Source organism: Ctenopharyngodon idella, chromosome 10, assembly GCF_019924925.1.
Source record: "Ctenopharyngodon idella isolate HZGC_01 chromosome 10, HZGC01, whole genome shotgun sequence".
In the NCBI taxonomy this organism is placed as follows: domain Eukaryota; kingdom Metazoa; phylum Chordata; class Actinopteri; order Cypriniformes; family Xenocyprididae; genus Ctenopharyngodon; species Ctenopharyngodon idella.
This window is the reverse complement of record NC_067229.1, coordinates 14,717,481-14,741,990: the sequence shown is the minus strand read 5'-3', so window position 1 is coordinate 14,741,990 and position 24,510 is coordinate 14,717,481. Positions and strand designations below refer to the sequence as shown.

At 39.2% G+C, this 24,510-nt stretch overlaps 5 protein-coding genes and 2 pseudogenes across 5 annotated transcripts in view; 2 read left to right on the top strand and 5 right to left on the bottom strand.

Annotated features, from left to right (window-relative positions):
* aox5 (aldehyde oxidase 5) overlaps positions 1-11,370 on the bottom strand; it is a 46,404-nt gene extending 35,034 nt beyond the window's left edge. The window contains exons 1-17 of the mRNA XM_051910012.1: positions 11,290-11,370; positions 10,425-10,482; positions 10,153-10,249; positions 8,284-8,392; positions 8,055-8,181; positions 7,911-7,972; positions 7,694-7,774; positions 7,456-7,536; positions 7,235-7,376; positions 7,039-7,131; positions 6,796-6,947; positions 6,617-6,710; positions 5,875-5,984; positions 5,503-5,687; positions 4,709-4,871; positions 4,525-4,614; positions 4,282-4,451 (exon numbers count right to left, since the gene is read on the bottom strand). Coding sequence (XP_051765972.1) covers positions 4,282-4,451; positions 4,525-4,614; positions 4,709-4,871; positions 5,503-5,687; positions 5,875-5,984; positions 6,617-6,710; positions 6,796-6,947; positions 7,039-7,131; positions 7,235-7,376; positions 7,456-7,536; positions 7,694-7,774; positions 7,911-7,972; positions 8,055-8,181; positions 8,284-8,392; positions 10,153-10,249; positions 10,425-10,482; positions 11,290-11,343 — 1,868 coding nt within the window. The 5' untranslated portion in view covers positions 11,344-11,370. The remainder of the gene's footprint in view (positions 1-4,281; positions 4,452-4,524; positions 4,615-4,708; positions 4,872-5,502; positions 5,688-5,874; positions 5,985-6,616; positions 6,711-6,795; positions 6,948-7,038; positions 7,132-7,234; positions 7,377-7,455; positions 7,537-7,693; positions 7,775-7,910; positions 7,973-8,054; positions 8,182-8,283; positions 8,393-10,152; positions 10,250-10,424; positions 10,483-11,289) is intronic.
* On the top strand, positions 18-1,323 carry LOC127521102 (hatching enzyme 1.2-like). Its single transcript, XM_051909992.1, has 5 exons — positions 18-160; positions 243-321; positions 436-576; positions 660-777; positions 871-1,323. Exons 1-5 carry the CDS (start codon positions 92-94, stop codon positions 1,259-1,261), a joined length of 798 nt encoding a protein of 265 aa, XP_051765952.1. The 5' UTR covers positions 18-91; the 3' UTR covers positions 1,262-1,323.
* Positions 2,891-4,077, top strand: LOC127521106 (hatching enzyme 1.2-like). The gene is made up of 5 exons (XM_051909998.1): positions 2,891-2,976; positions 3,059-3,137; positions 3,252-3,392; positions 3,476-3,593; positions 3,687-4,077. Exons 1-5 carry the CDS (start codon positions 2,908-2,910, stop codon positions 4,075-4,077), a joined length of 798 nt encoding a protein of 265 aa, XP_051765958.1. The 5' UTR covers positions 2,891-2,907.
* A 374-nt stretch (positions 11,371-11,744) lies between the features above and the next one.
* LOC127521112 (hatching enzyme 1.2-like) lies at positions 11,745-12,911 on the bottom strand (annotated as a pseudogene).
* Positions 12,912-15,071: 2,160 nt separating this feature from the next.
* On the bottom strand, positions 15,072-16,235 carry LOC127521109 (hatching enzyme 1.2-like). The gene is made up of 5 exons (XM_051910000.1): positions 16,167-16,235; positions 16,006-16,078; positions 15,757-15,897; positions 15,556-15,673; positions 15,072-15,462 (listed from the first exon to the last, which is right to left on the bottom strand). The coding sequence occupies exons 1-5, from the start codon at positions 16,233-16,235 to the stop codon at positions 15,072-15,074; spliced, it is 792 nt and encodes a 263-aa protein (XP_051765960.1).
* A 2,332-nt stretch (positions 16,236-18,567) lies between these two features.
* On the bottom strand, positions 18,568-19,737 carry LOC127521111 (hatching enzyme 1.2-like). The gene is made up of 5 exons (XM_051910009.1): positions 19,669-19,737; positions 19,508-19,580; positions 19,253-19,393; positions 19,052-19,169; positions 18,568-18,958 (listed from the first exon to the last, which is right to left on the bottom strand). The coding sequence occupies exons 1-5, from the start codon at positions 19,735-19,737 to the stop codon at positions 18,568-18,570; spliced, it is 792 nt and encodes a 263-aa protein (XP_051765969.1).
* Positions 19,738-23,122: 3,385 nt separating this feature from the next.
* On the bottom strand, positions 23,123-24,232 carry LOC127520879 (hatching enzyme 1.2-like; annotated as a pseudogene).
* Positions 24,233-24,510: the final 278 nt, after the last annotated feature.

Here is a 24,510-nt window from a genome sequence, read left to right as displayed (position 1 = left end):
CTCAGGTGAATATAAAGTCCAGACAGAACAGCTCACAGACATCAGACCTCAGCACAGGAGCATCCTGAACATCTCTACACACTGAGGCAACATGGACACAAGAGCCTCCCTCTCCGTTCTGCTGCTGCTGTTTGGCATCTCCCAGGCGTCTCCTCTCATGGTAAGATCCTGTCTAGTCTCTCTCTTAAATGATTAACACTCATCAAATGAGTTGTTTTAAAAACCTCTATTTCTACCACCAGGAGCAGACGTTTGAAGGAGTATTTGTATCAGAGCCTGAAACTATGGACATCACTACAAGAATTTTGGACACCAATAATGGTCAGGCACCTTGTAGATTTCGATAAAGCCAATAATTGGTCACATTTCCAAAAATTGATTGAGAATTATAAATATATTGTGTTATTTCATCAATATGTTTCTCTTTAAATGCAGGATCTTCTGAAGTCTTGATTGAAGGAGATCTGGTGTTTCCCAAAACCAGAAATGCTCTCTTCTGCTTTAACAACAACTGTTTCTGGAAGAAAAACTCTAACAACATAGTGGAGGTCCCGTACATAGTGAGCGCTGAATTCTGTACGTGAATCACCTTCATTCATTGAACATAACTATGATTCATTTAGATGCCATTTTAAACCCGTGGCCCCTTTTGTTTGCAGCCTATTATGACAGATCAGTGATTGCGAACGCCATGTCGACCTTTCATGCCAAAACCTGCATCCGCTTTGTGGCCAGATCATCTCAGACTGACTACATCAGTATTGAGAACAAAGATGGGTGAGAACAATCATACAATATAAACAAGACTCTCTTTTACAACAAAAACATTAAATCAGATATTTAACCCCTTTATTTCCTCTCTCCTCTCAGGTGCTACTCTTCTCTAGGTAGAACTGGTGGCAAACAGGTGGTCTCCCTCAACAGGTACGGCTGTGTGTACAATGGCATCGTTCAACATGAGCTGAATCATGCCCTGGGCTTCTACCACGAGCAAACCAGGAGCGATCGTGACCAGTACGTCAAAATCAACTGGGAGAACATCTCTCCTGATATGGCCTACAACTTCCAGAAACAGAACACCAACAACCAAAACACTCCATACGACTACGGCTCCATCATGCATTATGGAAAAATGGCCTTCTCCACCCAACCCGGCCTGGAAACCATCACTCCCATTCCTGATGCGACGGTGGAAATCGGACAGAGGCAGGGACTGTCCAACATCGACATCCTGAGGATCAACAAGCTGTATGGATGCTGAAGATGAGGCATAATTAAATAGGCTATATCATGTCTCTAGATGATAGTGATGATGGTCTTTGCTTGGTGGTTCTGAAATGTTCTTAAATGTGTGATTGTGTTAAAAAATAAAGAAAGTCAAAGTACAAAACCAATTAAGTTTATATTGTTTGTTTTATGTCTAATCATAAATAATAAAAGATTGAGGTTTTCCCAGAATGATCAGGGCTTAACACATTTTTCTGCTGGACAGGCCAAATACATATAGAATTTAACTTGCCGTTCCAAAAATTGATTTGAGCAATTTCTATAAGTGGCAGTAAATAAACATTAAAATTTATTCAAAATTTGTCTATAAAAATATGTTCTCAAATCTTAGCTGTCAACATTAAAATATACCATGTTGACGATAGACACGAGAACCAATGAGGATTAAATGCAGGTTCTTTATTGTCTTATATGGTGTGAAGCACGCTCAATGCGCTGCGCTTCTATAATGTTTCCACGTGCGCGGCGCACCAGTTTCGAATTGAGAAGGACAAGATTCTGAGGGAATACGAATTAAGTAATGGTCTGTTTTTCAAAGCAATCAAATTAATTCAGAAGACATGAAATAACACACATAATTCACAAATTGACTATGTTTTGGAGCTTGACAGTCAATATCACCATCCTCTCATCCTTGTGTTTCATGGATGAAAACGTCATACCATTCTTGAGAGACTTGATGGTGAGAAATGTCAGTATTTTTTTTTTTTTTTTTTTACTTTTAGGTGAGCTATGCCTTTTATGTAATTATAAATACCCATATAACCAGTATCACTTAGGATTCATTTATATTTAGGGAACAGAGCCATATTTGTATACTTTCTTTCTGTGTTTTTGCAACACAGAAACCTGAGTACTTACTGTCCCACAGTGACTTTAGGTCAGTGAAACATCCTTATTTCTGAGCCATGATGGGTTCACTTTGGTATCTCAATTTTAATATTATTCTGATGCCAAAAACTGAAAATTTTAAAACTATTCTCCTAGTACATTATGCAGCATGTAGAAAAGGCTATTATTTAGACGGCTCTCGTGCAATTGACTATAATGGAAGACTACCTCAAGAAAGATAACTTTTTAAAAGACTAAATGATCAGAGTATTTGGTTTAGATCAAGTAAATCTACACTAGACATAAGGGTGATCATATGAAGAACAGCTAGAGCCAAAGATGAGATCTTTCAATGTTTAGTGCAACTATTTGGCAGCATCACAGAAACTGACTATAACACTTGGACTTCACAGCAAAGTGTACTGCAGTTCTTAATGAATGGAAACAGTTTTTTTAAAAAACACTTAAAATTCTGTGGACACTCCCTGTATAGACTGTTTTGGGGCACTTAATATAAACAAGAATTGCAGTATGTCTACTTTAGGGTTAAACCAAAAAAGTTACTTAAACTTAAGTGTATTGTCTGTTTCTGCAAGATTTTAGACTAACGGGTGAGGTCAGTGTTCCCTCCCTGTAGGTACACATTTTAGACTCTGGACACTAAGACCCTACCCATAATCCCCCAGTAGAGCCACCTACTCAGGTGAATATAAAGTCCAGACAGAACAGCTCACAGACATCAGACCTCAGCACAGGAGGATCCTGAACATCTCTACACACTGAGGCAACATGGACACAAGAGCCTCCCTCTCCGTTCTGCTGCTGCTGTTTGGCATCTCCCAGGCGTCTCCTCTCATGGTAAGATCCTGTCTAATCTCTCTCTTAAATGATTAACACTCATCAAATGAGTTGTTTTAAACACCTCTATTTCTACCACCAGGAGCAGACGTTTGAAGGAGTATTTGTATCAGAGCCTGAAACTATGGACATCACTACAAGAATTTTGGACACCAATAATGGTCAGGCACCTTCTAGATTTCGATAAAGCCAATAATTGGTCACATTTCCAAAAACTGATTGAGAATTATAAATATATTGTGTTATTTCATCAATATGTTTCTCTTTAAATACAGGATCTTCTGAAGTCTTGATTGAAGGAGATCTGGTGTTTCCCAAAACCAGAAATGCTCTCTTCTGCTTTAACAACAACTGTTTCTGGAAGAAAAACTCTAACAACATAGTGGAGGTCCCGTACATAGTGAGCGCTGAATTCTGTACGTGAATCACCTTCATTCATTGAACATAACTATGATTCATTTAGATGCCATTTTAAACCCGTGGCCCCTTTTGTTTGCAGCCTATTATGACAGATCAGTGATTGCGAACGCCATGTCGACCTTTCATGCCAAAACCTGCATCCGCTTTGTGGCCAGATCATCTCAGACTGACTACATCAGTATTGAGAACAAAGATGGGTGAGAACAATCATACAATATAAACAGGACTCTCTTTTACAACAAAAACATTAAATCAGATATTTAACCCCTTTATTTCCTCTCTCCTCTCAGGTGCTACTCTTCTCTAGGTAGAACTGGTGGCAAACAGGTGGTCTCCCTCAACAGGTACGGCTGTGTGTACAATGGCATCGTTCAACATGAGCTGAATCATGCCCTGGGCTTCTACCACGAGCAAACCAGGAGCGATCGTGACCAGTACGTCAAAATCAACTGGGAGAACATCTCTCCTGATATGGCCTACAACTTCCAGAAACAGAACACCAACAACCAAAACACTCCATACGACTACGGCTCCATCATGCACTATGGAAAAACGGCCTTCTCCACCCAGCCCGGGCTGGAAACCATCACTCCCATTCCTGATGCGACGGTGGAAATCGGACAGAGGCAGGGACTGTCCAACATTGACATCCTGAGGATCAACAAGGTGTACGGATGCTGAAGATGAGGCTTGTACACATAATTTAATATAGTTAATTTGTCTGTAGATTAATAATAGAATGAGGTGATATTTTTTGTCTTGTGATGGTGTTCAATTTCTGAAATGTGTGATTGTGTCAGAAAAAATAAAATTAATGTAACTGATTGAAATTTTGGTTTTAAATTTATTACTTCATAAATAATAAATGAATTTCCTTCCACTTACATGATCTTTGCATGAGCCCTGGTGCTGGTTACCATGAAAGCAAACAGTTCTCCTTTAACAGACGGGATATCATCATAATACACAGCTTCTCCTGTAGCCTGTTGAAAGGCGGCCTGGTGTACATTGGGACGTCCCACTGGGTCACTAGAAGACTGAGTCTCTGGTACAAGCTGTAATTTAAATTGTAATGAGAATGTTTTTGTGATCAGCCTGACTTGATTTGACAACTCAAGCTTGACTCACCTGGAAAGAGTGGTTTCCTTGTGGTACCTCATTTTTGAAGGGTTTTAGTGCACTGAGATACTCTAATGGCAAATCATTCACAGCAACCTCCTTTAGCCACAAGAGAAACAACAACAACAAAACAATTTAAGCATGAATTAAGTAAATTGTCCCACTTTTAAACTAAAAATTAGCATAATCCTACCCTTTGTTGAAGTTCCAGCAGCACTTGCATGTAAAACTTGAAAAAGAAGCTGAGTACTAGAGCCTTGCGATACTCCTCCCGTCCACCAGGGGCAGTAGGGGGCACAGAGATTTCTTCTTCTAAGAGCTGTGTTCCCTCTACCAGAAGTTTCTCATCCCATTTTCTGGCAAACAAACAAACAAAAAAATAATGTTTATTGAATGGAATGTATACAATGCAACTAAGACTTTGCATTTCTTTAAAGGAACACTCTACTTTTTTTGAAAATAGGCTCATTTTCCAACTCCCCTAGAGTTAAACAGTTGAGTTTTACCGTTTTCGAATCCATTCAGCAGATCTCCGGGTCTGGCGGTACCACTTTTAGCATAGCTTAGCATAGTTCATTGAATCTGATTAGACCGTTAGCATCTCGCTCAAAAATGACCAAAGAGTTTCGGTATTTTTCCTATTTAAAACTTGTCTCTTTTGTAGTTACATCGTGTACTAAGACCGACGGAAAATGAAAAGTTGCGATTTTCTAGGCCGATATGGCTAGGAACTATACTTTCATTCCGGCGTAATAATCAAGGAACTTCGCTGCCGTACCATGGGTGCAGCAGGCGCAATGATATTACGCAGCGCCTGTGACCCCCTCCTTGCACAGGGAGCGTGCCTTGCAACCATGGAGACATTTTTGAGAGACGCTGCGTATGTACCCATTTGTATTTGATACCTTCAATAATACACTGTATAGTCTGTTCTCTCATATACAAGATTCTCGGAAATTAATTATTTAGGCCTTGAGATGGCTGTACCTTCCCATCAGCTCTTTACAGGTACGTCTGGCTTTTACCAGAGTCGGCCCCACACCTCCATAAAAAATATCTAGATGCTCCACCACATTTGAGTCATGACTGAACGCCACCCTCATGCCAGCATTCACTATGGAAAAGGCAAACTCTCTGCGCTGTGCCTGCCGAAATGCTGTCACAAACTCCAACTGAAAAACACAGGGATTAGTAATTAGCTTTTCAAAATGGCAAGTGAATTCATAGTGCATTTGTGGTTTTAAAAGTATGACAATGGAATTAGAAAAGACTAATAGTCTTTTAGGGCAGCGTTTATTTGTTGAAACTTGACATAGTTTTGTAATATTAAGTAGGCTTCCTCTATTTTAAAGTATGTACCATTGTCGAGTGAGGAATCTCAATAGCCAGCAGAACCTCATCTGGTCTTAGAGCTGTTTTACCAAAGTCTGTGAAAAACTCCTCACTCAGACAAATCTCTCGAGCACCATCTATATTTAAGAACAAAGGAACAAAAATGTAATTCTCATTAAAAAAAAAAAATACCACTTTCCATGTTTAATATATTGGCAACTGAGAAATAATACAAAAAGGCAGTTAGGCCGTGTGTCCACCAAAGCATTTTTTTTTTCCAGAGGTATTTTTTCACGAGGTATTTTCCCAATTGTTTTCAATGGGAGTGCCACGTTTTTTAAAAAACCAGCAGCATGACGAGGCACTGAGTGTCTATTTCACACTGAGCACAATTTTTTTTCGGTCGCCGAGAGTTGAAGAATGTTCAACTTTGGGTAAAACACAGCGCTCATCACTTTCACTTTTTACCCAGCCGTCAAGTCACAGTGGAGGAGGGACGGGACAAATACCACAGCAACCAACCACCACATCCTGCTGGGAAATCTGATACTAACATTTCCACGCATATTTACACGTATATAGTGCATATAGTGTCTCAACTGAAAAAAATGCTGCGCCGCCAAAACGCTGTCAAGCGCCTGCATCAAAGCATATTCAGAAGAGCGCTGGTGTTTTCAGCTGGCTCAAAACACTTTGGTGGACACACAGTCTTACAGAAAATTATGTAAATGCAACATTTACAAACAAAGTCCAAATATACTGGCATTACCATTGGAAACAATGTGTAGCGTACACTCTGCTGCTGCGAGAATGCTGTTCAGGTCATATTTGGGGTTGGCGCTCAGGATATTTCCACCGATGGTCTTGAAATTTCAACATAAACAAAACTGTAACATGTAGACAACTGTTCTTCTTAATTCCTCACAGTGATTCGTTTTTGTTACTCACAGCCATGTTGCGTATTTGTTTGCCGGCCAAGCACTGTAGAGTCTGAACGAGGGCCTGGTAAACCCTGCTCTTTTCTGGGCCAAGTTCCTCAATTCCTCGCAGGAGGACGTCCTTCAAAACAGACAAACTGCATCCTGCCCCTACAGTTACGCCTAAATAAAACAGTGTTGTTGAATTTACTTTGGGCTTCAATAATTACTAATTAACCATGAAATGGGGATGTATTGTTTGTATGTGATTTACTATTGTTTTGCCATTTGATAGCTCGAAGTTCTGGAATGCTTCCACCATAGATCACCAAAGGATTGAAGGTTCCCTTCAGATTCATCTTCGGCCCTATAAGACAATAAAATCAGATAGGTTGGTAGGTCGGTGGGTGGGTGGGTGGGTGAGAATATAGGTAGATAGGTAGGTAGGTGACCTTCCTCTTGAAACCAACCTATGGTTGTGTTTCCAACCAACAGAGGTGCATTGGGGTATTCAGCTTTAAGCCTGATTAAATCTTTCAGATCCACTGGGGAAATCCACCTGACTTTTTTGCCCTGGAAACAAAGTTGTTCAGCTTTTTCCTTTCCCATAATCTGATAGAAAGAAGGGATATAACAAAAATTAGTGTCCTGATCTTTTTAGCTACCACAAGAACACAAATGGTTTGCTTACCAGTAACTCTGGGGGAAAGATCAAATCCTGAGTTGGGTCGAGTGGTAAGACATTATCCATGCTGAAAAGATTTCCAGATATCTACCAAAAATACCAGTAGCAGAAGAATTACTATAATTATGTGAGCTACTCTAATTAGTGTTTAAAAGGGTGTTCTGTTGTGCTTTTGCACTTATAAAAAGTCATATTTAATATGTATAGGCAATTGAATGCATTTCTGTGTCTCATAATGACTTACGTCAGATTCGTTGTTGTGGGAATTGCTGCTTTCCATGCAACAATTTCCATTTCCTTCACCATTCTGGCAAGATATTGGAGTCTGGAAAAATATGGATCACATTGTTAGCACATGTTTGTTTCCTTCAGTTGAAGACAAAAGTTTTACAAATTTTCACATGTACTGATTTTTACTTATTTAATTTTTTTATTTTGTATTAAAAGTTAAAAGTCATTACATCACAGAATGTTTTAAATCCATCAATTATTGGTCGATATCCAGTACAACGACACAGGTTCCCTTAGAAGAGAGAAAACAGAATGTTAAATGTATTTATCACATTTTCAAAAGTTAAATTAAATTTGTGAGTATTTTTTTTTACCTCCCAGTGTCTCTCGAATGTCCTCCATGGTGGGATGTGGGTTGTTTCTAAGTAATGTGTACATGGACATCACCATCCCAGGAGTACAGAACCCACATTGAGACCCATGCGCCTTTGCTATACGCTCCTGATGAAAAAATTAAAAATCGACATGGGTTGTTCTTGACTACCTATTTAAAGAAACTTTGCAAGCTGATTTGTAGTTTGTCTCTGATGGAGAATCAAGTACCTGAACAGGATGTAGCTTAGTCTTAGTACTTCCAATGCCCTCAACGGTCACCACCGCCGCACCATGCAGAGCACAAATGGGCTGCAAACACGCATTTACCGACCAGTGACTGAACAACAGGTTAAAGGTTATGAAACATCAAATTATTGATGACTTTTTAATTAAAAAAAAAAACTCTATAGTGTAAACAGTGCTGGGTAGATTACTTACAAATTGTATTCTGTTACTGATTCCAAATTACACTACAAGAATTGCAGTTAGTAACGTAATCCATTACATTACACATTTTAGGTAATATAATCTGACTACTTTTTGATTACTTTTATATTACTTTTGACCTAACTCATTTATCACATTGAATTGAATAAGATAATATTGTATCATGTTAAAGTACAAAGAGAAAGAAAAGATAATCAATTCTGTTTTCAACAAGTGCATTAAAGGTGCGGTAAGTAGATTTTGAACAACACTGTTGGGCATTGTTGATATTTGAAATCAACCCAAACAAACCCACCCCTCTCTTCATTGCTCTGCCTCCAAAACTCACACTCCAATCCTAACCACCCTGCTCTGAGTCAGTTTCAAACCCCGGCCCATCTGCTGCTAGCATGCGAGGCAAATGCACTACCAATGACGCTAAACACCACATTCTCTAGCGGTCGTCAGTGTGCAGTAGTTTACCTGCGCAACTCTCACTTTCTGGCCACTGTTACACACGCAATGCGAGTGGATGTCTGTTTATCACAGCTGACACGCAACAAAATGCTTCACAAAAAATAAAGCACAGTTGATGAACAAACGACAAGGAAGCACAAAAAATGAACGTACAGTACACACAAGTAAATACAAAGTGTTCATTGTTAGTCGCAAACAGCACAGCAGCTCCAGACAATCAAAACCCAGTGCTACTCACATGAGAAGCGAGATCAAAGCAGCCTCCTCGTCTGTTTTCAGGCCTTCCCGCTTAGCTGTCTCCAGCGCTGGAAAGCTTTTCTAATATAAACGCGGGTCCTAAAGCGCTTGTACAGTCATAAACCTTCATTCTAGTGATATTCTTTTGAGCTCTTTTGTATTGTGTCCCATCTCTCGTTCTGCAGTTTTTTTCTTATTTTCAAATCTCCCTCTTGCTCATTCTCTCTCCTCAACCGACATACGGCCCCTAATGCTGATTGGTTAGACGTTTGTTGTTGGTGTCGGCCTGACTAACTTCCAAACAGTGTAGTTGAAAAAATACATACCCCACCTTTAAACATTACATTACATCAGGGTTTCCCAAACTGGGGTTCATGAAGGAACTGCAGGGGGTTTGTAAGTTTAATGAAAAGCTAATAATTAAATCTGCAGTATGTAACTTTTGGCACTTTAGCAGTTAATATACAAAACTGCATGCGTCTTGTTGAAAAATATTGTAGCTGGAGCTACTTCTCTCTGTTTATGTCTATGACGAGTCACACAGGCACTGGGCTACTCTGCAGTGGTGGCGACCCAACCGGTCTAAAATAGTCCAAATATAAACGCTCCCTATGTCCGAAATCACCCCCTATACCCTTAGGGGGTATTTTTTAGAACACTATTTAAGGACACAGCCATTTTCAGTGGTGTCCTAAACCTTGGCATTATCGAGTGAATTAACAATGAATTAACTATAAACTAATAGTTTGCAAATGATTTGTATGTACTTTATTACTGTATGCTTATTATAAAGTGTTACCCATGTGATCAGTAACTACCCAGCACTGAGTGTAAATTAAATTGTACGTTCATGCAAATTGAAACACTGATTTAAAGCTGCAAATGAAAGTTCCTTTTGTTTGTTTGTTTCATATAAAGGTTTTATACTGCTATTTATATTATATGAGTAAAAGATACACCACAGTTTTCTGAATAGGGTCGTATCTGGACAGCATCACAGTGCAGGCCCCACATCCTCCTCCACCACAGCCATACTTTGTGCCCGTCAGACCCACTGAACACAAAAAAAACATCATAATGCCTTTCCAGTAAGAAAGCAACTATATTTTTGATCAAATAAATGCAGCCTTGCTGTGTGTGTGTGTGTGTGTGTGTGTGTGTGTGTGTGTGTGTGTGTAGGCCTATACTGTATTATTTTGAGAAAGTTTGTCATATGGCAGATACCATACCTTTCCGTCGCAGGTAAGCCAATAACATCTCTTCTGGATCAGCATTCTTCTCTACTATCTTTACATAAAAATAGCAAAAACATAAACTGACTGCCATTGCTCAAATATCAAGTTATAACTATCAAGCCGAACACTTTTACACACAGTTTATATCCTGCAATTCTGACTTTATTACTCGCAATTGCAAGTTTATATCTTGCAATTCTGAGAAAAAAAGGCAGAATTGTGAGATGTAAACTCACAATTGTGAAAAAAATAAGAATTGTGAGATAAAGAGTTGCAATTATCTTTTAAATCGTTTTATTCCATGGCAGAAACAAGCTTTCATATAGAATAGAAAAGTGTATGTGTGTGTGAGAGGGACAAACACTTGATGGACTATGTGTAGCATAGAAAATCATTTTCATGGCATCAAACATGAGAGGAATAAAGATTTTGTTTGGCTGCCCGCTGACTGTCATGTGCCACCACTTCAGACATGCATGTTTAGTCACACCATTTCCTGTTGGTTATGTTCAAGTTGGTTATGTAGACCTACTTTGAATGTGAGAAAACTCATAATAAAATTTGTAATATTCTAACATATATTCTGATATTTATTATTATAAGTAATAATAATACCAGATGTATCACAGCTTTCCTTCTTTTGTGATAGTAGCAACTTGAAAGCTAATTTCATATTGTACACTTATTTATGAACTAACACAACATAAAAGCCATATATTATTAATAATTATGAGCCAAAAACCATTAAGACAATGAGAAGTAAGTCATTTTAAGAACATTTTTTTTCATTTTAAAAACATCTATGCCTTACATTTTCAGATCTGTAAACATTTAAAATCAGTATCTGTAATAATCATACCTTCTTGCCATTAACGTAGAAGACAAGCTCGCTGTTCATGAATAGAGATGACATGATGAGTTGAGAAGGATCGTAGTGCTCTGTCACTGGAGATGCTCCTGGTTTTACTGACCATCAGCTGAATGAGCGACTGACTGACTGACTGACATCACATGTTAAAGGCTTTGCCCTGCCTTTCATTGTTAAAATGCAGGAATGCATGAAGAAGACATGTATGCAGTTTGTCTTTCTTCCATTGTTATATATTTATTTATTGCTTAGGAAATTCTTTCCTTCATTAATTCATTATTTCACTTCCTGCTATCAATATATGAGAACAAAAATTATTAAATGTAAAGACAGTTCAAAAAAGGTTCACATTTGTTAAATGTTTAATTAAAATTTTCCTGACACAATCACACAGAAATTCAACACCATAACCTCATTCCATTATTCATCTACACACATGAGCCTCATCTTCAGCATCCATACAGCTTGTTGATCCTCAGGATGTCGATGTTGGACAGTCCCTGCCTCTGTCCGATTTCCACCGTCGCATCAGGAATGGGAGTGATGGTTTCCAGCCCGGGCTGGGTGGAGAAGGCCGTTTTTCCATAGTGCATGATGGAGCCGTAGTCGTATGGAGTGTTTTGGTTGTTGGTGTTCTGTTTCTGGAAGTTGTAGGCCATATCAGGAGAGATGTTCTCCCAGTTGATTTTGACGTACTGGTCACGATCGCTCCTGGTTTGCTCGTGGTAGAAGCCCAGGGCATGATTCAGCTCATGTTGAACGATGCCATTGTACACACAGCCGTACCTGTTGAGGGAGACCACCTGTTTGCCACCAGTTCTACCTAGAGAAGAGTAGCACCTGAGAGGAGAGAGAAAATTAAGGGGTTAAATATCTGATTTAATGTTTTTGTTGTAAAAGAGAGTCTTGTTTATATTGTATGATTGTTCTCACCCATCTTTGTTCTCAATACTGATGTAGTCAGTCTGAGATGATCTGGACACAAAGCGGATGCAGGTTTTGGCATGAAAGGTGGACATGGCGTTCGCAATCACTGATCTGTCGTAATAGGCTGCAAACAAAAGGGACCACAGGTTTAAAATGGCATCTAAATAAATCATAGTTATGTTCAATGAATGATGGAGATTCACGTACAGAATTAAGCGCTCACTATGTACGGGACCTCCACTATGTTGTTAGTGTTTTTCTTCCAGAAACAGTTGATGTTAAAGCAGTAGAGAGCATTTCTGGTTTTGGGAAACACCAGATCTCCTTCAATCAAGACTTCAGAAGATCCTGTATTTAAAGAGAAACATATTGATGAAATAACACAATATATTTATAAATCACATTTTGCAAATGTGACCAATTACTGGCTTTATAGAAATCTACATAGTGCCTGACCATTGTTGGTGTCTAAAATTTTTGTAGTGATGTCCATAGTTTCAGGCTCTGATACAAATACTCCTTCAAACCTCTGCTCCTGGTGGTAGAAATAGAGATGTTTAAAACAACTCATTTGAGGACTGTTAATGATTTAAGAGAGAGACTAGACAGGATCTTACAATGAGAGGAAACGCCTGGGAGACGCCAAACAGCAGCAACAGAACGGAGAGGGAGGCTCTTGTGTCCATGTTGCCTCAGTGTGTAGAGATGTTCAGGATGCTCCTGTGCTGAGGTCTGATGTCTGTGAGCTGTTCTGTCTGGACTTTATATTCACCTGAGTAGGTGGGTGTACTGGGGAATTATGGGTAGGGTCTTAGTGTCCAGAGTCCAAAATGTGTACCTAAAGGGAGGAAACTCTGACCCCACCTGTTAGTCCAAAACATTTCACAATCATAGAATATACCTCAGTTACTTTAACTAATTCACTATAATGGACGTGCTGTAGCATTTGGACTTCACCACATGCCCTAACACAGTGGTATAGAGGGATAGTCCACAAAAGGGAGGGCTCTGAACTCAGAATTTAGCCCGAATCCACATGTTCCCCCCAAACTTAAAGGGTTAGTTCACCCAAAAATGAAAATTCTGTCATTAATTACTCACCCTCATGTTGTTCCACACCCGTAAGACCTTCATTCATCTTCGGAACACAAATTAAGAGATTTTTGATGAAATCCGAGAGGTATATGACTCGTCCATAGACAGCAATATAATCAACAATATCAAGGTCCAGAAAGGTATTAAAGACATCATTAAAACAGTCAACGTGACTGCAATGGTTCAAACTTAATTTTATGAAGTGATGAGAATATTTTTTGTGTGCAAAAACAAAACAAAAATAACGACTTTATTCAACAATCTCTTCTATTTACTGTTATTATCCTTACGCAGGTGACGCAGTAAGCACAGTGAAGGCTTCCGTGTTTACTTCCGAATTCAGGCTCAGTATTGGCCAAAGCTGCACACGTGAGCAGCACAACGCATGCGTGTGATGCTGATGCAGGAGCCGGCCAATAATGAGTCAGTGTTCTGATGTAGAACCTGGAAGCGCTGGATGTAAACAACAAATGAGAATGACACAGAAGAGAAGATATTGTTGAATAAAGTCATTATTTTTGTTTTGTTTTTGCACAAAAAGTATTCTCATCGCTTCATAAAATTAGGTTTGAACCACTGCAGTCACGTCGACGGTTTTAACGATGTCTTTAGTACCTTTCTGGACCTTGAAAGTGTTGATTATATTGCTGTTTATGGACGAGTCATATACCTCTCGGATTTCATCAAAAATATCTTAATTTGTGTTCCAAAGATGAACAAAGGTCTTACGGGTGTGGAACGACATGAGGGTGAGTAATTAATGACACAATTTTCATTTTTGGGTGAACCCTTCAATATCATATTGTGTATGGTATCATTAAACTGCTGGTTAATTTCTCCATCAAAGGGAAGTAGATCCCTGATCTCTTGTTTGCAGCAATTGTTATTTTCTTTCTTTCATCTTTTTCCATCTGCAAGTCAAACTGTTGCACGATAACTAACTCCATCACTGCAACACACCCCACACAGCATTGGCTCTGGTTCTTTCCACACTGATATTTTCCAAGATTTATTCCATTAATGTTACTAGGATCTTGTACAAGGACCACATTTTCCAGTATTCTGGCTCTGGTTTGCATTCACACAGAAAGCTCTAATAATTTTCCGGAACCAAAGTCCATTGTGAACACAGCTGTTATTTTCACCAGAACTTCACACCATGTCTAGAACTGCATCTTTGGCTCGCATTGTTCTTCAGGTGATCACACTTGTGTCTTTGGTGACTTTGAAAGTTGAATTCGTTGTACTAGAGGATGCAAAAGTGATTGACTCCAGTACAGGGTCTTGACACCGTAAAGGTCATTAAAATGGAGATATCAAAATGGAAAACCTTTCTTTTCAGCTGTGAACACATGATTATACCAGTAAATCTCAAACATCTTTCAAAATCTATGTCATTGAATTTTGAAAAAAAAAAAAAAAAAAGAAACCCTGTTGAACTGAATAAATCATCTAATCTGCCCAGTCCTCCAGTTTTATTAAGGTTAAACCAGGTGGCTTTAATTAGGTTCCAGGAGAAGCTCAATACTATGAGACCTTTACTGCTACAGTCAACCATTTTCTTAAACTTGACATTGAATTACAAATAAAGTATAAGTTTGTCTTGCAGTTTAGCTTTATTTTTCACAACCCAACACAATTACATATTTCAGAAATTCAACACCATCAAAAGACAAAAACATAACCTCATCATACCACTATTCATCTAGAGACACATGAACTATATTAAATTATGTGTACAAGCCTCATCTTTAGCATCCATAAAGCTTGTTGATCCTCAGGATGTCGATGTTGGACAGTCCCTGCCTCTGTCCAATTTCCACTGTCGCATCAGGAATGGGAGTGATTGTTTCCAGCCCGGGTTGGGTGGAGAAGGCCGTTTTTCCATAGTGCATGATGGAGCCGTAGTCGTATGGAGTGTTTTGGTTGTTGGTGTTCTGTTTCTGGAAGTTGTAGGCCATATCAGGAGAGATGTTCTCCCAGTTGATTTTGACGTACTGGTCACGATCGCTCCTGGTTTGCTCGTGGTAGAAGCCCAGGGCATGATTCAGCTCATGTTGAACGATGCCATTGTACACACAGCCGTACCTGTTGAGGGAGACCACCTGTTTGCCACCAGTTCTACCTAGAGAAGAGTAGCACCTGAGAGGAGAGAGGAAATTAAGGGGTTAAATATCTGATTTAATGTTTTTGTTGTAAAAGAGAGTCCTGTTTGTATTGTATGATTGTTCTCACCCATCTTTGTTCTCAATACTGATGTAGTCAGTCTGAGATGATCTGGCCACAAAGCGGATGCAGGTTTTGGCATGAAAGGTCGACATGGCGTTCGCAATCACTGATCTGTCATAATAGGCTGCAAACAAAAGGTTCCACAGGTTCAAAATAACATCTTCACGGATCATAAATATGTTCAGTGAATGAAGGAGTTTCACGTACAGAATTCAGCGCTCACTATGTAAGGGACCTCCACTATGTTGTTAGAGTTTTTCTTCCAGAAACAGTTGTTGTTAAAGCAAAAGAGAGCATTTCTGGTTTTGGGAAACACCAGATCTCCTTCAATCAAGACTTCAGTAGATCCTGTATTTAAAGAAAAACATATTGATGAAATAACACAATATTTTTAAAAATCACGTTTTGCAAATGTGTACAATTACTGGCTTTATAGAAATCTACATGGTGCCTGACCATTGTTGGTGTCTAAAATTCTTGTAGTGATGTCCATAGTTTCAGGCTCTGATACAAATACTCCTTCAAACCTCTGCTCCTGGTGGTAGAAATAGAGATGTTTAAAACAACTCATTTGAGGAGTGTTAATCATTTAAGAGAGAGACTAGACAGGATCTTACAATGAGAGGAGACGCCTGGGAGACGCCAAACAGCAGCAGCAGAATGGAGAGGGAGGCTCTTGTGTCCATGTTGCCTCAGTGTGTAGAGATGTTCAGGATGCTCCTGTGCTGAGGTCTGATGTCTGTGAGCTGTTCTGTCTGGACTTTATATTCACCTGAGTAGGTGGCTCTACTGGGGAATTATGGGTAGGGTCTTAGTGTCCAGAGTCTAAAATGTGTGCTTAAAGGGAGGAAACTCTGACCCCACCTGTTGGTCCAAATCTTTGCACAATCATAGAATATACCTCAGTTTGTTTAACTAATTCCTTATAATGGACGTGCTGTAGCTTTTGGACTTCACCACATGCCCTAAGACAGTGGTATAGAGGGATAGTCCACAATAGGGAGGGCTCTGAACTCAGAATTTAGCCCAAATCCAGAGTACTCCCTCTGTAAGTCTGATTAGGATAGTAACCAGGTGATTGTGAGGAGACGGGGTGGTGGAGGGATGCAGAAAACTATTGAGAAACATATGTGAGTCGGCTATGTATATATATAGGCCTTCCCTCGTGCTGATTGGATAGGCAATTTGAACGTGTTCCCCCCAAACTTAAAGGGTTAGTTCACCCAAAAAATGAAAATTGTGTCATTAATTACTCACCCTCATGTTGTTCCATACCCGTAAAACCTTCATTCATCTTCGGAACACAAATTAAGAGATTTTTGATGAAATCCGAGAGGTATATGACTCGTCCATAGAAAGCAATATAATCAACAATATCAAGGTCCAGAAAGGTACTAAAGACATCATTAAAACAGTCGATGTGACTGCAATGGTTCAAACTTAATTTTATGAAGTGATGAGAATATTTTTTGTGTGCAAAAACAAAACAAAAATAACGACTTTATTCAACAATCTCTTCTATTTACTGTCATTATTCTTACGCAGGTGACGCAGTAAGCACAGTGAAGGCTTCCGTGTTTACTTCCGAATTCAGGCTCAGTATTGGCCAAAGCTGCACACGTGAGCAGCACAACGCATGCGTGTGATGCTGATGCAGGAGCCGGCCAATAATAAGTCAGTGTTCTGATGTAGAACCTGGAAGCGCTGGATGTAAACAACAAATGAGAATGACACAGAAGAGAAGATATTGTTGAATAATGTCATTATTTTTGTTTTATTTTTGCACACAAAAAGTATTCTCATTGTTTCATAAATTAGGTTTGAACCACTGCAGTCACTTCGACGGTTTTAACGATTTCTTTAGTACCTTTCTGGACCCTGAAAGTGTTGATTATATTGCTGTTTATGGACGAGTCATATACCTCTCGGATTTCATCAAAAATATCTTAATTTGTGTTCCAAAGATGAACAAAGGTCTTACGGGTGTGGAACGACATGAGGGTGAGTAATTAATGACAGCATTTTCATTTTTGGGTGAACCCTTCAATATCATATTGTGTATGGTATCATTAAACTGCTGGTTCATTTCTCCATCAAAGGGAAGTAGATCCCTGATCTCTTGTTTGCAGCAATTGTTATTTTCTTTCTTTCATCTTTTTCCATCTGCAAGTCAAACTGTTGCACGATAACTAACTCCATCACTGCAACACACCCCACACAGCATTGGCTCTGGTTCTTTCCACACTGATATTTTCCAAGATTTATTCCATTAATGTTACTAGGATCTTGTACAAGGACCACATTTTCCAGTATTCTGGCTCTGGTTTGCATTCACACAGAAAGCTCTAATAATTTTCCGGAACCAAAGTCCATTGTGAACACAGCTGTTATTTTCACCAGAACTTCACACCATGTCTAGAACTGCATCTTTGGCTCGCATTGTTCTTCAGGTGATCACACTTGTGTCTGCTGGGGACTTTCTCAGTCTTTGGTGACTTTGAAAGTTGAATTCGTTGTACTAGAGGATGCAAAAGTGATCGACTCCAGTACAGGGTCTTGACACCGTAAAGGTCATTAAAATGGAGATATCAAAATGGAAAACCTTTCTTTTCAGCTGTGAACACATGATTATACCAGTAAATCTCAAACATCTTTCAAAATCTATGTCATTGAATTTTGAAAAAAAAAAAAAAAAAGAAACCCTGTTGAACTGAATAAATCATCTAATCTGCCCAGTCCTCCAGTTTTATTAAGGTTAAACCAGGTGGCTTTAATTAGGTTCCAGGAGAAGCTCAATACTATGAGACCTTTACTGCTACAGTCAACCATTTTCTTAAACTTGACATTGAATTACAAATAAAGTATAAGTTTGTCTTGCAGTTTAGCTTTATTTTTCACAACCCAACACAATTACATATTTCAGAAATTCAACACCATCAAAAGACAAAAACATAACCTCATCATACCACTATTCATCTACAGACATATAAACTTAAATTATGTGTACAAGCCTCATCTTTAGCATCCATAAAGCTTGTTGATCCTCAGGATGTCGATGTTGGACAGTCCCTGCCTCTGTCCAATTTCAACTGTCGCATCAGGAATGGGAGTGATGGTTTCCAGCCCGGGCTGGGTGGAGAAGGCCGTTTTTCCATAGTGCATGATGGAGCCGTAGTCGTATGGAGTGTTTTGGTTGTTGGTGTTCTGTTTCTGGAAGTTGTAGGCCATATCAGGAGAGATGTTCTCCCAGTTGATTTTGACGTACTGGTCACGATCGCTCCTGGTTTGCTCGTGGTAGAAGCCCAGGGCATGATTCAGCTCATGTTGAACGATGCCATTGTACACACAGCCGTACCTGTTGAGGGAGACCACCTGTTTGCCACCAGTTCTACCTAGAGAAGAGTAGCACCTGAGAGGAGAGAGGAAATTAAGGGGTTAAATATCTGATTTAATGTTTTTGTTGTAAAAAAGAGTCCTGTTTATATTGTATGAGTATCCTCACCCATCTTTGTTCTCAATACTGATGTAGTCAGTCTGAGATGATCTGGCCACAAAGCGGATGCAGGTTTTGGCATGAAAGGTGGACATGGCGTTCGCAATCACTGATCTGTCGTAATAGGCTGCAAACAAAAGGTTCCACAGGTTTAAAATGGCATCTAAATGAATCATAGTTATGTTCAATGAATGATGGAGATTTACGTACAGAATTCAGCACTCACTATGTAAGGGACCTCCACTATGTTGTTAGAGTTTTTCTTCCAGAAACAGTTGTTGTTAAAGCAGAAGAGAGCATTTCTGGTTTTGGGAAACACCAGATCTCCTTCAATCAAGATTTCAGTAGATCCTGCATTTAAAGAGAAACATATTGATGAAATAACACAATATATTTATAATCCTCAATCACTTTTTGGAAATGTGACCAATTACTGGCTTTATAGAAATCTAGAAGGCGCCTGACCATTGTTGGTGTCCAAAATTCTTGTAGTGATGTCCATAGTTTCAGGCTCTGATACAAATACGCCTTCAAACCTCTTCTCCTGGTGGTAGAAATAAAGGTGTTTAAAACACCTCATTCGATGAGTGTTAATCATTTAAGAGAGAGACTAGACAGGACCTTACCATGAGAGGAGACGCCTGGGAGACGCCAAACAGCAGCAGCAGAACGGAGAGGGAGGCTCTTGTGTCCATGTTGCCTCAGTGTGTAGAGATGTTCAGGATGCTCCTGTGCTGAGGTCTGATGTCTGTGAGCTGTTCTGTCTGGACTTTATATTCACCTGAGTAGGTGGCTCTACTGGGGGATTATGGGTAGGATCTTAGTGTCCAGAGTCTAAAATGTGTGCCTAAAGGGAGGAAACTCTGACCCCACCTGTTGGTCCAAATCTTTGCACAATCAGAATACTCCTCAGTTTGTTTAACTAATTCACTATAATGGACGTGCTGTAGCTTTTGGACTTCACCACATGCCCTAACACAGTGGTATAGAGGGATAGTCCACAGTACATTAAATGTGCTCTGTAGGTAGATTTAGTAGGTAGATTACCAGTGAATCCTTATTTATGAGAACATCTCAATTTACTACAGAGATTAGAAAATGACTCCAAAAATATTAGCAAGATGGGCAACTAGCTACTTAAATTAGCTTAGCTAAGCTGAAAGCTTCTGATTTAATGGAAAATCAGACACAATTACTGTGTATTGCTAAAATATTGTCAGGAGAAATGTAATAATATATACCGGAAGTATTTCATAGCACTACACAACTTCTTAATTGATACAATTGTTTAGTTACAAAAAAGCAACATGATTTCAAACAATGACAAAACCACCTTGCTACTTAGTAAAGTTGTGTAATAGTTTAACAACGCATAGCAGTGCTACTGCATTTCACACATTCAACTGTACACCATTACCAGTTAAAGATGAGTCAGTTTCATCTCTTTGTGATTTTAAGTTATGATCGAAAAAGTTTTTAATTTGCTTTTATAGAAGTTGTGTATTTTATTCTGCAGTCCAGATGTTATATTAAGTTTCTGCAATGCAGCAGAAAAAAAATTGCTCTAAACATTATTTTGATGCTAACATCACAGGTAGGATGTTCTTAGTCTCATTTACATGGAGATTCTGGAAAAAAAAAATCTGGTAAAGGCTCTTGCATTGTTTGATTTTGTTCATTTACACTGCCAGAGCGTTCCCTTCTGACATGTAATGTACTTCACGAGTTCACACGTACATGAAATCAAATAGTAATTTATATAGTAATTTATGCATATTTGGCGTGCTGTTTAGGGGAGGGCTCTGAGCTCGGAATTTGGCCCGAACCCAGAGTACTCCCTTTCTTTGACTGGGATAGAAACCAGCCATAAGCAAGGTGATGTGGTGGTGGAGGGATGCTGTGAAACTTATCACAAGATCGAGGTGAGAGACAGCTTTATATACAGGCTTCCCCTTGCACTAATTGGTTGATTACCTGAACGTGCTCCTCCTGAATTTTGTTGAATAAAACTTCATGTGTTGAAAAGTCCTCCATTTAATTTTGTTATCCTCCCACAAACAGTAATTTCATGAGTTCACACTTACAAATAATCAGATAGAGTAAAAAGTATGCGTATTTGTCTTGCTGTCCGAAGGGAGGGCTCCGAACTTGGAATTTAGCTCGAATCAAGAGTACTCCCTCTGTATGTCTGATTAGGATAGTAACCAGGTGATTTTGAGGAGACGGGGTGGTGGAGGGATGCAGAAAACTATTGAAGAACATATGTGAGTCGGCTATGTATATATATAGGCCTCCCCTCGTGCTGTTTGGATAGGCAATTTAAACATGTTCTCCCCAAACTTAAAGGGTTAGTTCACCCAAAAATGAAAATTCTGTCATTTATTACTCACCCTCATGTCGTTCCACACCCGTAAGACCTTCATTCATCTTCGGAACACAAATTAGGAGATTCTTGATGAAATCCGAGAGGTATATGACTTGTCCATAGACAGCAATATAATCAACACTGTCAAGGTCCAGAAAGGTACTAAAGACATCATTAAAACAGTCGACATGACTGCAGTGGTTCAAACTTAATTTTATGAAGTGATGAGAATACTTTTTGTGTGCAAAAACAAAACAATCTCTTCTCTTTCCTGTCATTATCCTTACGCAGGTGACGCAGTAAGCACAGTGAAGGCCAAAGCTGCACACGTGAGCAGCACAACGCATGCGTGTGATGCTGATGCAGGAGCCGGCCAATAATGAGTCAGTGTTCTGATGTAGAACCTGGAAGCGCTGGATGTAAACAACAAATGAGAATGACACAGAAGAGAAGATATTGTTGAATAAAGTCATTATTTTTGTTTTGTTTTTGCGCACAAAAAGTATTCTCATCGCTTCATAAAATTAAGTTAGTCACATTGACTGTTTTATTGATGTCTTTAGTACCTTTCTGGACCTTGAAAGTGTTGATTATATTGCTGTTTATGGATGAGTCATATACCTCTCGGATTTCATCAAAAATATCTTAATTTGTGTTCCAAAGATGAACAAAGGTCTTACGGGTATGGAACGACATGAGGGTGAGTAATTAATGACACAATTTTCATTTTTTTGGGTGAACCCTTTAATAAAACATCATATTGTGTATGGTATCATTAAACTGCTGGTTCATTTCTCCATCAAAGGGAAGTAGATCCCTGATCTCTTGTTTGCAGCAATTGTTATTTTCTTTCTTGCATCTTTTTCCATCTGCAAGTCAAACTGTTGCACGATAACTAACTCCATCACTCAACACACCCCACACGGCATTGGCTCTGGCTCTTTTCACACTGATATTTTTCCAAGATTTATCCCATTAATGTTACTAGGATCTTGTACAAGTACCACATTTTCCAGTATTCTGGCTCTGGTTTGCATTCACACAGAAAGCTCTAATAAATTTCCGGAATCAAAGTCCATTATTTTCCAAAGCTGTTATTTTCACCAGAACTTCACACCATGTCTAGAACTGCATCTTTGGCTCACATTATTTTTCAGGTGATCACACTTGTGTCTGCTGGGGACTTTCTCAGTCTTTGGTGTCTTTGAAAGTTGAGTTTTGTTGATGCAAAAGTGATTGACTCCAATACAGGGTCTTGACACAATAAAAGTCATTAAAATTGAGGTATCACAATGGAAAACCTTTCTTTTCAGCTGTGAACATATGATTATACCAGTAAATCTCAAACATCTTTCAAAATCTGCGTTATTGCATTTTGACAAAAAAAAAAAAAAAAAACCCTGTTGAACTGAATAAATCATATAATCTTCCCAGTCCTCCAGTTTTCCTAAGGTTAAACCAGGTGGCTTTAATTAGGTTCCAGGAGAAGCTCAATACTATGACTCCTTTACTGCTACAGTCAACCATTTTCTTAAACTTGGCATTGAATTACAAATAAAGTATAAGTTTGTCTTGCAGTTTAGCTTTATTTTTCACAACTCAACACAATCACACATTTCAGAAATTCAACACCATCAAAAGACAAAAACATAACCTCAAACCACTATTCATCTACAGACACATGAACTATATTATTATGTGTACAAGCCTCATCTTCAGCATCCATAAAGCTTGTTGATCCTCAGGATGTCAATGTTGGACAGTCCCTGCCTCTGTCCGATTTCCACCGTTGCATCAGGAATGGGAGTGATGGTTTCCAGCCCGGGCTGGGTGGAGAAGGCTATTTTGTCATATGGAGTGTTTTGGTTGTTGGTGTTCTGTTTCTGGAAGTTGTAGGCCATATCAGGAGAGATGTTCTCCCAGTTGATTTTGACGTACTGGTCACGATCACTCCTGGTTTGCTCGTGGTAGAAGCCCAGGGCATGATTCAGCTCATGTTGAACGATGCCATTGTACACACAACCGTCCCTGTTGAGGGAGACCACCTGTTTGCCACCAGTTCTACCTAGAGAAGAGTAGCACCTGAGAGGAGAGAGGAAATCGAGGGGTTAAATATCTGATTTAATGTTTTTGTTGTAAAAGAGAGTCCTGTTTATATTGTATGATTGTTCTCACCTATCTTTGTTCTCCATACTGATCTGGCCACAAAGCGGATGCAGGTTTTGGCATGAAAGGTCAACATGGCGTTCGCAATCACTGATCTGTCATAATAGGCTGCAAACAAAAGGTTCCACGGGTTTAAAATGGCATCTAATTGAATCATAGTTATGTTCAATGAATGAAGGAGATTTCACTGCTCACTATGTAAGGGACCTCCACTATTTTTTTCTTCCAGAAATAGTTGTTGTTAAAGCAGAAGAGAGCATTTCTGATTTTGGGAAAGACCAGATCTCCTTCAATCAGGACTTCAGAAGATCCTGTATTTTAAAAGAAACATACTGATGAAATTACAGAACATATTTATACATCTTGACCATATTTCACCACTATTTAGTGAAAACCATTGCTGGCTTTATAGAAATCTACAAGGTGCCTCACCATTATTGGTGTCTAAAATCCTTGCAGTGATGTGCATAGTTTCAGGCTCTGATACAAATACGCCTTCAAACCTCTGCTCCTAGTAGAAATAGAGGTGTTTAAAACAACTCATTTGAGGAGTGTTAATCATTTAAGAGAGAGACTAGACAGGATCTTACCATGAGAGGAGACGCCTGGGAGACGCCAAACAGCAGCAGCAGAATGGAAAGGGAGGCTCTTGTGTCCATGTTGCCTCAGTGTGTAGAGATGTTCAGGATGCTCCTGTGCTGAGGTTTCTGTCCTAACTAGGTTTTATACTTATCGGTGTAGGTGATTCCCATTGAGGATTTTGGGTAGGGTCTTAGTGTCTAGAATGTAATGTGTGTAACTAAAGGGAGGAAACTCTGACTTCGCCTGTTAGTCTGAAAAGTTACAGAAATAGAGAAGGTTCTTAAATCTGTTGAACTAATCCACTGAAATGGATATGGATTTCAAGTGCCTCACAACAGTGCTGTCCACACCTGAC

What these genes read in the sequence shown, in the direction of transcription:
- LOC127521102 (XM_051909992.1), top strand. Translation starts at nt 92, where the DNA reads ATGGACACAAGAGCCTCCCTCTCCGTTCTGCTGCTGCTGTTTGGCATC. An exon ending in CCCAGGCGTCTCCTCTCATG is followed by an intron (nt 161 to 242) that starts GTAAGATCCTGT and finishes TTCTACCACCAG; the next exon opens with GAGCAGACGTTTGAAGGAGT. An exon ending in CATAGTGAGCGCTGAATTCT is followed by an intron (nt 577 to 659) that starts GTACGTGAATCA and finishes TTTTGTTTGCAG; the next exon opens with CCTATTATGACAGATCAGTG.
- LOC127521106 (XM_051909998.1), top strand. Translation starts at nt 2,908, where the DNA reads ATGGACACAAGAGCCTCCCTCTCCGTTCTGCTGCTGCTGTTTGGCATC. An exon ending in CCCAGGCGTCTCCTCTCATG is followed by an intron (nt 2,977 to 3,058) that starts GTAAGATCCTGT and finishes TTCTACCACCAG; the next exon opens with GAGCAGACGTTTGAAGGAGT. An exon ending in AATTTTGGACACCAATAATG is followed by an intron (nt 3,138 to 3,251) that starts GTCAGGCACCTT and finishes CTTTAAATACAG; the next exon opens with GATCTTCTGAAGTCTTGATT.
- LOC127521109 (XM_051910000.1), bottom strand. Translation starts at nt 16,235, where the DNA reads ATGGACACAAGAGCCTCCCTCTCCATTCTGCTGCTGCTGTTTGGCGTC. An exon ending in CCCAGGCGTCTCCTCTCATT is followed by an intron (nt 16,079 to 16,166) that starts GTAAGATCCTGT and finishes CACCAGGAGCAG; the next exon opens with AGGTTTGAAGGAGTATTTGT. An exon ending in AATTTTAGACACCAACAATG is followed by an intron (nt 15,898 to 16,005) that starts GTCAGGCACCAT and finishes CTTTAAATACAG; the next exon opens with GATCTACTGAAGTCTTGATT.
- LOC127521111 (XM_051910009.1), bottom strand. Translation starts at nt 19,737, where the DNA reads ATGGACACAAGAGCCTCCCTCTCCGTTCTGCTGCTGCTGTTTGGCGTC. An exon ending in CCCAGGCGTCTCCTCTCATG is followed by an intron (nt 19,581 to 19,668) that starts GTAAGGTCCTGT and finishes CACCAGGAGAAG; the next exon opens with AGGTTTGAAGGCGTATTTGT. An exon ending in AGTATTGAGAACAAAGATGG is followed by an intron (nt 18,959 to 19,051) that starts GTGAGGATACTC and finishes CTCTCCTCTCAG; the next exon opens with GTGCTACTCTTCTCTAGGTA.